This window comes from Tachypleus tridentatus, chromosome 8 (genome assembly GCF_004210375.1).
Source record: "Tachypleus tridentatus isolate NWPU-2018 chromosome 8, ASM421037v1, whole genome shotgun sequence".
Lineage (NCBI taxonomy): Eukaryota > Metazoa > Arthropoda > Merostomata > Xiphosura > Limulidae > Tachypleus > Tachypleus tridentatus.
Genome location: NC_134832.1, coordinates 108,484,865 through 108,497,210, shown reverse-complemented (window position 1 = coordinate 108,497,210; position 12,346 = coordinate 108,484,865). Strand labels below are relative to the sequence as shown.

General features: G+C 33.3%; 1 protein-coding gene across 1 annotated transcript in view; it reads right to left on the bottom strand.

Moving 5' to 3' along the window:
• Nucleotides 1-7,089: 7,089 nt before the first annotated feature.
• The window catches only part of LOC143223175 (phosphatidylinositol 3-kinase regulatory subunit alpha-like), an 83,917-nt gene continuing 78,660 nt past the window's right edge, over nt 7,090-12,346 (bottom strand). Inside the window, 1 exon segment of the mRNA XM_076450749.1 lies at nt 7,090-9,983. Coding sequence (XP_076306864.1) covers nt 9,773-9,983 — 211 coding nt within the window. The 3' untranslated portion in view covers nt 7,090-9,772.

Here is a 12,346-nt window from a genome sequence, read left to right as displayed (position 1 = left end):
GTTCAATTTTTATCCATTTAAAACGTTTTACAGTTGTAAGTGTATTTTTAGGTAACTATACGCTTATTGGTTGTGTCAGTTTCACTGAATTACTGTGCACCTGAAATTAATCATCACGTGCAAATTAGTTCCTAGAAAAACAAAACTCATTAAATTCTCACATTGTCTGACTTTAACTGTACCGATATAATCTATGCATGTTACAACCGATAAATAACACAGTTACAGCTTATGATGTAATGAACTACCAAACTATCATCCAAAATGTGGGATGCATACGAACTGTTTCTGAAGCTTACAGAATAAAGCTACATGCTTAGGTGCACGAATACAAGTTTACAGGACTTTACTCGGTAAGTAATGCTTATATAATGAACTCAAAAAGTAACACCAGAATTCACAGTGTCACTCACAACTACCACCAAAACGTCGGAAAATGCAAAACATAGTCTAATCTGAAAGAAACTAACAAGATTACAAACATATTTGAAACAACTGACGATTCTTAAAAAGTCGTGCACGAATAGCATTAGCGAACAAAAAATACTACATTTAGTAGAACAACATATAGATTTTACTATCAACTATTTTCTTTACTGCACAAGGCTAAATGAAAAGATGAGACTCCTACAGAAACACACAGTTAAATTAAATAGAACGCGATACAGTTTATGAATTGAGAACATTAGCGGTTTTGATCCTAAAATTCTAGATGGGGCCCCTTAACTGCTCAGCTTTTTAAACCTAATTTTCTAATTTTTTTTATGCATCTGCAAGCCTATGCTCTTTTCAAATACATGATCATGGTGCCGAGCCATATATTGATCATATAAACAGAAATTACATTAATATTACAATCAGGGGCGTAGATTTTTTACACCCGATGGGAGGGATGATTTTTGCAACCACTAATGTGGACTGTTCAATTTGCAAATTGGTAATATCTGATTACATGAACCTGAAAGCTGTAAACATGCAGTCACAGAGTAATCTTGTTGCCACAATACTTCAATGTTTCCATGTAGGTTTGTATAAATGAGGTGTTGTGAACAGTTTTCAAAATGTTAATAGAATAAAGACAAATGTGTCACAAATTAAATGCCACATGAATTTATTCCTGCACACTGCACAGTATAAAAAATGGCCATCATACGCGACAAGGCTACTAATAACTTTCATTGCATGAATTACGTTTTCAAATATTAATAAAATTAGTAATTACCCTTGATAAGTTTATATCTACTGAGAAACTGTTCATGTTGTTTGATAAAAATAATTAAAGTGTCTTTGCAGACTTTTGAAAATTACACATCAATACAATGTAGCACATAATTATTCATACTTTTCATTGAAGTAAGATTCATTTTGTCCTCTAGTTTACATGTTCCCAAACGTAGACCTCCTTTGTGATGATCAGTTTATGAATTCTTTCATAAGTTCTTCTATATTTATCTTGTCGACCTCATCTTTGTGAGTGTAATAAACTGCCACATGGTTGAGGCGACACTGAGGCATAGTTGACCTTAACCACGTCTTCAACCGTCTTAATGCAGAAAAGTTGCGTTCACATTCGCAGCTGGATACTGGACATACAAGCAGAATTTTCATGAGAAGAAACGCTTCACTAAACATCTGCTGGCTCTTTTCATGCATTTTACAGTAAGCATCCTTCGCACTTTTCAGAGATACTGCTTTTGTTGTTCCTTTGAACATGGGCAACTGAAACTCGAGCCGTTGTGCAGAGATTTTTGGATAGAAGTTTATAACCGAGTTGTCAATCTTGCCAGATGTGATCATGTTCTCAAGTCATTGTTGTCTGCATTGAATCTAGTGGTCAGATGTTCTATGACTGTGTCGACAAATTCAAAATATTGGCTTCTGTAGTAATCTTTAGCTGTTGCAGAATGGTGTACTGAGTATCACCTGTGATCCTTCTGGGGAGTCTGCGAATGCGTGGTAGTTCAATAGGCACCAGATCTAGGGAAGTTACTTTTTTCTCAGCTTCATCAAATGTCTTGTTGTAATTTTCCTCTGTTCGCAATACTTGCATGTGCTCAACTGTCATTGCAGATGCTTCAATCATGTCAGATACTGTCACTGATTTTGCTTGGAATGCACGGTTTAGTTCCTCTAATGCAGCTAATGGATGCTGAGCCATCAACAATCCTAAAACTGTCTTTCCTTTGTCAAATCTGTCCAGCAGACCTCGTGCTTTCACTGCTACATCTGATTTTTCATTTGCTAATTCAGACAAAGAATCAACAATGTCACTGTAGTGATCATTAGCACATGTAATTGCAGATAGGCGGCACAACCAGCGTGTTGGACACAGTGGGCGGATGTATTTAACATCACCATTGTGGCTGTCTGACGATACAATATTTTCAAAGATTGTCTTGTATTTGCCTGACCTCTGAAGCAAGACACCAAGTTCATGTACTCACTGGATAGAATCTCGAACACATTCACAAGCTTCAACTGCATGTTGCATTATTAAATTAGCTTTGTGTGCTCCGCAGTGAAAAAACAAAGCTGACGGTTGCTTCTCTTTTATTTTTGCCTGGCATCCACTGCACGCACCACTCATGTTAGCGGCTTCATCATAAGTTTGTGCTCTTAATCCTGACAGTGGTAAATTGAGTCTAGTCAGTACATCAAGTACAGTCGAGGATATTGTTTCACCAGTTGTATCGGAAACACTGTACAAACCAAGAAATGTCTCATGGACGTCAAGATTCTCATCTACGTATCGTAAACATATTGTTCGGCACCTGTAACATCTTGAGTATCATCAACCATTAATGCAAAGATTTTACTTTGCTGCACTTCGTGTGCTATGTTCCTCAGTATTTAATGGCTGAACATCTCCATTATTTCATTCTGAGCCTGGGGTGATGTGAATGTGGTTTTCTTTGACAAGTAGGCCGTCAACTCAGGATCTTCCTCTTCCAGGAGCTTCATTAACTGCAGGAAGTTCCCTTCCGCATCAGTATGTCCACGTAATGCTAAACCTTAACGCAGAAAGAAACGTAAACTTCTGAATATTTTGGCTATACTTCTTTTGCATTCTTCCTGCTGCTTCTTTTTTCCATCATGTAGCTGGACAGTCACTGGAGTTACATTAAGTGAACCTTCTGGAGATATAGCGAATCTGTGCTGAGAGGAGGATTGGTGTTCGTTGAATTTCTGTTTTGCCTTTTTCCAGTTGCAAAAACCGGTGGACATGAAGGTATACTCCACTGGCCTCTCTAATTTCCCTATAAAAGGGCCTTTATTTTTCGCCTTGGCACAATGAAAGCATATGACCTTTTGAGTCTGATTGTCGAAGTGCAGCCATGGGAATTCATCAACCATTTGCCCTGGAAGTTGATATTTTGAGATTTTGCTTTCTGTCGTGGTATTAGTTGTGCGTCTGGATGATATGGCTTTCCACACTGTATCTGTGGAGTGTCATATTTTTCATAACTGCACAAACTTGTTTCACAAATATCTGGTGGTTCATGATGTACAAGCATTTTCAGACTCGTCCTCTGATGAACATGGTATTTACTCTGTATGGCAAGTTTCTATTCCTTTGCTTAAGGTTGTTGGATTATCTGCATCTGCACTGTCACTTGTAGTACTAGTAACTGGCTTGCAGAACTGTCTAATATCGGAAAGTTTCAGACGTTTGCTTGTCATAATTGGAATCTTTTTCCCAGATGACTCAACAGGCTAAAATACAGTCTTTATTGCAGTGATTCCCAACCTTTATAATGCTCCTCACCCCTAAAAAAAATTAATATGTTCTCCCAGCCCTGATTGGGAACAACTGCTTTATTGAAAAACTCTAATATAAAACGAACGAAAGTAGAACAGAATGGAAGGAGGTTTGTTTGTTTTCGGAATTTCGCACAAAGCTACTCGAGGGCTATCTGTGCTAGCTGTCCCTAATTTAGCAGTGTAAGACTAGAGGGAAGGCAGCTAGTCATCACCACCCATCGCCAACTCTTGGGCTGCTCTTTTACCAACGAATAGTGGGATTGACTGTAACATTATAACGCCCCCATGGTTGGGAGGGCGAGCATGTTTGGCGCGACGCGGGCGCGAACCAGCGACTCCGGATTAGGAGTCGCACGCCTTACACGCTTGGCCATGCCAGGCCATGGCAGTAGGACTGAAGTAGTTTAAGTTGAACGCGCGAACCTCACAGTGACTACCGAGCCGACCGACCGCCTGGGCATCGCTGGGACAATAATGTGTGCTAGTTACAACACAAGTAATTGCAAGTTTCTCGAAAAATACTTAAACAATTACAAATATGTTATATTTCTGTTAAAGCTCATCAAAAGGCAAATAAGTTGTGATATAATGTCTAAAAGCACGTCTTTTAAAGAAAAACGCCTAAACAAAAACTACCAATACAATTCGAGTAGAGGCTTCAGGCCGTTGAAATCGTTCCTTTTGTGTTCTAATTATACAAGATAATACAATATTTTTACTATCTATGATAAGAGAGTATACTGTTCTTTTACCATAAAGCACCAGCACTTTATGAGAGTGCGGTTATAGTCTGAAATTTCATGGATTAATGAGGGCCACAAATACAGGTCTTATGAGCCCTGTTGTAAAATCGAGGCTCAAACTAAAGGGAGCGGAAGGGGTGATGTAGGGCGCGTCTGGATCCGAGCGGCCCGACCTGTCGTTAACTATACACTAAACATACACTATGTTTAGCGGCTTCGGCAGCTGAGGAGAATAAGGTGTTCGACATGCACAAAAACAAATGGCGTAGGAAAACCGCACAATACACACATAAGATTGATGCAGCTACAAGCTACAAATGCCTCGCCTGATCTAGATCACAGGAGTTTACGCTTGGGAGTAATATTTTCGAATTTCATGCTCTGTTCAATCAGTTGTGATGAAAATTTTACTTAATCTTACACTACGTATGTAGATAATGTGATAGTGCTTGCAAGCCTTGCATGTATACTGAGGCCTACTGACTGATACTTACGAATTATCGCTTAGATCGAAAAGCTTAGAAGCACGCCTATATTAAAGATGTACATTTCGGCTACTGAAAAAGCCTACATCTGGGCCGAAGTATGTAATTCGATTAATAAGAACACAAGAACAAACACATAATTTGTAGGCCTGTGATGCAATAAAACAATTCAACAGATCAAACTGTAGGGGGAATGATTGTATGCACCATACCTCCCACCTGAAATGAAGGGGAGATGCATCCCCTCAGGATCTACACCCCTGATTATAATAAATTTCATTAATTACTTCTAGTCTTATCCTACGCTGGGACAGCGGTAAGTCAACGAATTTACAACGTTAAAATCACGGGTTCGATTCCCCTCGGTGGACCTAGCAGATAGCTCGATGTAGCTTTGGTGTAAGGAAACGCACACACTTCTTTACCCCTGTATGTATTTTACATAGAAACCAAGCGATTTATTTAATCAGTTCTTAACACTGGGTGTGGACATATCGATAAAAAAATTAAAAGTTGGTTACTCGTTCTTTTTATTATACGTACAAATTATTCTTCAAATATATATGTCAGAACGTGTTTCATTCCAGTTGGAAGTTCATTTGAATATCGAAGTAACTAGGTAGCCTCTTTTGTTTTATTTTGTTAAACATCACAATAATTTAAGTGAATAAAAATCAATATAAAAAGTCAACTATAATAATATATACTGTAATTGAAATTCTATAGTGTTATTCGGTTTGAAATAATTTTTAATATCTTTAAAACAGTATTAATCAAGTTCCAAAGTCTATATTTTACGACTAATTTACAAACCGAGTGGAAATTCGAACTCCGTCATCGTTAATAAAGAAGTGAAGGTATTAAGCCTTTTGGTTAAATAAACAAGTGTTATATTTAAAAAAATAAACATAGTTTTAGAACTGTATCAGATGATCAAAGCCACATAAGACGGATCTGCAATACGTTTTATGTTGAGAAAAGTTCTCAAGCCACGACTATCTTTATTTAATATGCTTTTAAGTTTCGTTTGAACCATCAAACCTGAGTTACTTCACAATTAGATAGTGTAGACTCGCACTTTTATTCCTTGTTCTAGTTTCAGAGGTATTAAGATAAATTTCACAATGCAGTAAGTTTAAACCTGAACACAAACTGTAGAAAGAACGAACAAACGAAAATACGCCGACTTTTGCTAGTGACAATTCAGAAAAAAAAAGAAAAAAAGAAAAGTGAAACATTTGCTCTCAGAAAACCGGGCTTCGTCAGGTGTTTTAGATAAAATTTAGTAAAGTTTATTACAGACAAACATTATGTTGAATATTTTGTGGATGTGTCTAAGCAAGAAACATTAAGACATTCCTTTTGGTTTTCTGTTAACTATCTGAGGGCTATAAGATATATACAAAACAATTATTGTTTGAAATTGTCTACCTCAACTGGCCAATAGCAAGTATAAATAATAAAAAAAATATCCGTGTTGAAATACGCAAATTTCGTAATATATAACCACGGTTTTTTGCTACGATACCTAAGACAAAAATAAATGGTTGTTTGAAATTTGCAGAAACATTGTCGCGTGACTACAGTTCATTAGCCACGTGGGCTACTAATTTCCATATGACTTGTTACGTTCAAGTTTTTAAACACAAAACATTAAAACAATAACCATAGATTGGGCTTCATATTTATTTATAACATCTTGAACAGCTTTGTTCGCTGAATAATTAATAATAAATGAGTAGCCTCAATGTTACGTATTCTTCAAACCATACATAAACACAGGTTCACTGTTGTGAGTGAAAAGGCAACTACAAACGCCATTTTAACCATGGTATGGATAAAACAATTTTGATACAGTAATTGTGAATTACTAATGAAATCGTACTTGGTCAAGCAAATAATAATACACTATTATCTGGTAATAAAAATAAAAATGAGTATTTCTAGCATGGGAGAAAGGAGTTAATTTTTTCTATAACCTGTTTCACTGGCAGTGTTTATTATTCATATTTGGCATACACATTTCAGACCAAACATGTCTCATTAAGCTTTTACTGTTGATATATATTCTCGGTTTTATTGAAATAAAACACAAAATATTATTGTTAGGTCGTTTTTATTAAAACTTTTTTTTACAATACCTTTGAAATTTTTTGGGAGATACATTCTCATTTTTGTTCAAAAAAATTGTTTTCTTAAAATATCTTTAATCTTTATTTTTCCCATGAAAGAAGGCAAATTAACCTCATTTACCAATACTTTTGCATTTGAGGTATAATTAACTTAAAAAAATATATTCATCATTAGACAGCAAGAAAACCAATATGTATGACTAGAGTGCCTTTTTTCCCTTCAAAATTCAGATAAATTTTCCTCTTATGTTATATAAAATGAATCACACAAAAATTTAGTATCAAAGAGCAAACATTTTAAATATATCATTTTATGTTACATAAAAAGATATAATAGAAATTTAATTTTTTCTAAATATGGAAAAAACCCAACAAGAAACAAATTAAGTTTAGTTGAAAATACAATAAAACCTTCTGAATAGTTCTATTTTGTATCAAAAGTTTGAAAAACTGTGGTATAGAAAAACAAGTCATGAACAAATAGTACAATCATACTCATATTTTGATACAGATATCAAATTAGTTACAAGAACTTGTCAGAACACAAAACTTCAGACTTTCTCTCACAATGTGCTTTTCAATTTAGGTGATCAGCATTCCATAATACTATTTTTCTTATATCTTAGATTTACAGATAAGTCATATTTCTATTTATTATAAAATCGAATCCTCCCATCAAAAGTTTGAAATGGACTGAAATCATTCATTTATTAATTGCTAGGAAAATGATAATTTCTTCTTCAATGTGAATAATGGACTTATAATTAAATTAAAAATACTTAATACCAAGCACACAGGAGTTTCTCATCACATATTACACCAAAATATGACTAAGTATTAAAAGGAATATGAGAAAAAGCAGACTATATAAATCATATAACAACCACACTATATTTGCTATATCTACTTTTGGCAAATACCAGGGTTCTTCAAGCTGGCTGGAATAGAACATAGTAGTGGTTGAGTTATATGATAATTATATTTGATCCTACAAATAATTTTTCATTCTTCAATTTATACAAGTTGAAATCTTCCACATTTTACTTTTATACTCCAAGAGAAATATCTTAAGAGATATCTGAACTTTGTTCAAACTGTCAATAAAAATATGCAAAGTATTCATGTGAAGATAACCTTCTATACTGCAATCACATTTTCATGAATATCAATTACATTTAGCTCAAACAATATTTAAAAGTTACTGAATTACTCGTCGACACTCTTCAAAACATAAATTTAAAGATTAAACTGTTTAGCACTTGTATGGTTAGAAACTAAACAATTGTGGTTCTGTAACTTGATTGGCTTTCTCAAAGTAAATAAATTCAATAAAAAATATCTTATAATGAAAGATTATCACACAATTTAGCTTATTTATTGACATCAACAAATAAGCTAGAATTATGATGACTAATTAAATAAAAATGAGACATTAAGCCTCCTGGCAAAAATATTTCCTTTCTTTCATGTTACAATCCAATAAAAATTTTTCTCATTCCATATAAATTGTATTTTTAAGGTAGATAGTAAAAATTACAATTACATACAACAACATTTTATCATACATTAAATGACAAAGACTATACAACTCCGCTGATAATGTTGTATAAAAGAACATTTTTAGTAGGACAGTAATCATTAACATAGGAAAACTGTATGATGCTTTATTAAATATGAAAACTTTTTTTAAATTTTGAATATAAAGCATTCTCATCTGATCTGTTACATTTACACAAATATGGCACCAATGTAAAAGTACGTACATTTCTTACTTTAATACATCTGTTTCTGACATTGTTTTGAAAACTAAATTCTAACATAAAAGCTCTAATCTAACACATTCTGTAATCACATATTGTATATTATCTACTATACAATTTAATTGGTAATTTATCTTATTTTTAAAAATTTTTACATTCATTAGCTTCACAGGAAAGTATGCATATATAAAAGTTCCATAATCTTTTAATTCATATGTGATTCCATCTCATACAGCTCAATTTAAGATTAAAAAACATTGTGCTGAACAATCACTTTTACCACTCAAAATTGTGTCAAACAGAATAGGAAAGTTCAAGTTAAGATTTAAAATATTCACATGACAACAGTAACTTTAATATTATCTCAATCTATACAAATGTACAAACCTATTTAAGATATTCATGAAAGTTATACAAGTGCTATCTGTGCTAGCCATCTCTCATTTTGTAATGATAAACTAGAGGGAAGGTAACTAGTCAACAGCACCCACTGCCAACTCTTGGTGCACTCTAACTGAATAATGAATTTGACAGTCATTCTTACAACAACAGGATATGAACCATGGACACTAAGGTTCACAGTCCAGCAAGTTAACTACTAGCCCTCAAGTCAGATCTAATGTTTCTACAACCTGAAGAATACAAGGAGTTCCAAAAATTTCATGACAACAAATTGAAAAGAAAGTTTATTCACTAAATTAAAGAAACTTTCATACAGTTTCAGTTTAATAATGTTTTTAAGAAATGAGCAGCTGTTAAATACACATGATTTTAAATTCAATTTTCTGTTCATCATCCTCTCCAATTCAGTGTGAAATAAGACAGTCTGTACATGACCAAAATGTTTTTATCTATACAGGTAGGTACTGAAACAATAAGCAATGACATTGTTAGTTGGAAAAATTTACATACTGGTCTGATTGCAATGCAAAAACAGGATATGCCAGAGTTGTTTGTAAAGCATCATTGTGTTCTTCGAGAGAAGTCTGAGCATAGTGAAGCACTAAACTTTTCAGTGTTGGGTGGATGTTATAAGGTTCAGCAAAGCCATATCCTTTTGGTGTCTTATAGATAAGACAATGGCCAATCTTTCCGTCAGCTCTGAAAACAAACATTGTAGGTAAAAGTAGAAATGTTTATGCAAATCACATAAATCATGACAATTTCATACTTTATAAAGCCTGTAAAGAGTTTTTAAAAGAACTGTTTAGAAATTTATCAAATGGCTGATGAGAAACACACTCATGTTGTCCAGAAACTACAAGGCCAATAAAGAAAGCCTATAATAGTGGACTAAAATTATACAGGGTATATAAGAATTTTGAAAATACTTTTGAAAATAATTATATCAAGAAAAAACTTTAAAACAGAAACATAGTTTGTACATGCAAGAATAATGTTTAGAAATTTTTTACATCATCATTAGATGTCATAAACATGTTATTCCAGTAGTCCAGTGTTCCTCCACACTGCAGCTTTAGTATCCACACTTGATCAAACATTTCCCAATCTGTGGGCTGGGGGAAGAGGAGACCAAATAAGCTAGCCCCCACATTTTATGAATATTATAACTATGGATGAATTATGCCAACATATCCAAGAAGCTTTCAAACAGGTGACTCCAAAACACTTGGCAGATGACTGCACATTTTGTGTGTATCTAATTGTGAGTAAGTTGAGCTATGGTGATTGTATGCTTTAAAAACACATACATGTTATTCTTGCATGTACAACAAACAATGAATATGTATATCAAACAGTTTTATTTGTACAAGTCTTCAAAAATGTTTCCAAAATGGTTCGACACCCTAAATTACATGATGTAACAAAATGTTTACTTTTTCTTGTTCCTGGGAAGAAAATGTTATTTCCCAATTACTTATGCCTAAAGTAAATGGAAAAGACCCATTTTTCTCTTCAAACTTTGCTTTTGTGACCTGGGAGTGTATAACAAAAACATAATGGGAGACTATATTTGGGGGCTGATACATGAAAGTAATTTACATTATAGTCACAAATGTCAAAAAACTACTTACTTCTAAACATGTTTGTATAACTTTAGAATAAAGACATGTAAATTTTGATTCATATGTTGTTTTATTCAAACCTTATGTAAATAAAAATGTGTAAATTTGCCCATTTTTACATGGAAAATAGGTTAATTTCTAAATTACGTTATCCAGGTCACAAAAGCAAAGTTTGAAGGGAATAATAGCCATTTTCTGTACTTTTACAACATAAGTAATTAAGAAATAACACACACTATCCAGGAACAAAATTTGTGTTACATAGTGTTATCTCATTTTATATTCCTACATTTGTTTTTATTGCAACACTAATTTATTTGAGAATAAATATACCTTTCATTAAACTCTCAGCCATGACTGACACCAGATTGCAATACACAATTTATTTGTACTGCAAAAAATTTCATGAAACCTTATAAAAAAAACTTGCTTTCAAGTGCACCAAAATTAATTTTTGTACTTTGATTTACATGCTTTCTTGTAGCATTGAATATTCTAACTAGAAACAGAGAACATATGTAATTTCAGTTAATAAAGAAGTCTCATCTTACATATATATACAGTAAAAAAAAGAGAAAGAGGAAAAGTAATTTTAAGTAGAGAATTGCATTATTTTTTGCACAAAATGTGTTCAAAAACTATTTAAGAATAGCTTTTAACACAAAAATTATCAAAATAGTCCTTATCAGTTTTGAGCATGAATTAACATAATTCATATTTCTTCTTATCACTCAAGATGTATGGCAAAAGAGATATTATGGTCTTTGCAAAACCTGACTGTCCCCATGATGTATTTCATTACTGCTGATGTGCATTCAATTACTGTTGGTCAATATCCTTGATTTTTAAGTTCAAATTTATTTTTGTTTGGTCACAAATTGTGCAATAAAGTAAGTAGCATATTTCCCAAAAATCCCAAGGTAACAAAAGCTTTATAATGAATCAGCTTAAAGAGGGGTGGCACTAAGTGGTGTATATACCTCAAAAACAGCCATGTTGGTTAACCTTTCCATAAATTTTGATGTTCTTAGGAACTACAGTTTAGCTGCTTCATAAAAAAGTGCAGAAACTGGATGTTCCTGTACATCCTGATGAATTAAACACTTTGTTGTTGAATAGTCTTAGTATATTTGATGTCATCAGGGAATTACACAGTTTCTACATGTCATTTTATTTTTTAAAGGATAAGTTTATAGCTAAGGAATTTAAAAAAAAAAATCAAGAATGCTTTCAAGATTCAGGTAAAAACCTGGAAATCTGCAAATCCATGGAAAAGCCACACTTCTGTATACATCCAAGTTTTAGTTAAACATACAGAAACCACATAATCACTAAAAAAAAAAGTACACATTACAAACAATATTAGTTATAATCTGTTACTTATATGTCAATTCACTGAATGAACAAAATAAAACTTCTGAGATCTGGTAAAAACAA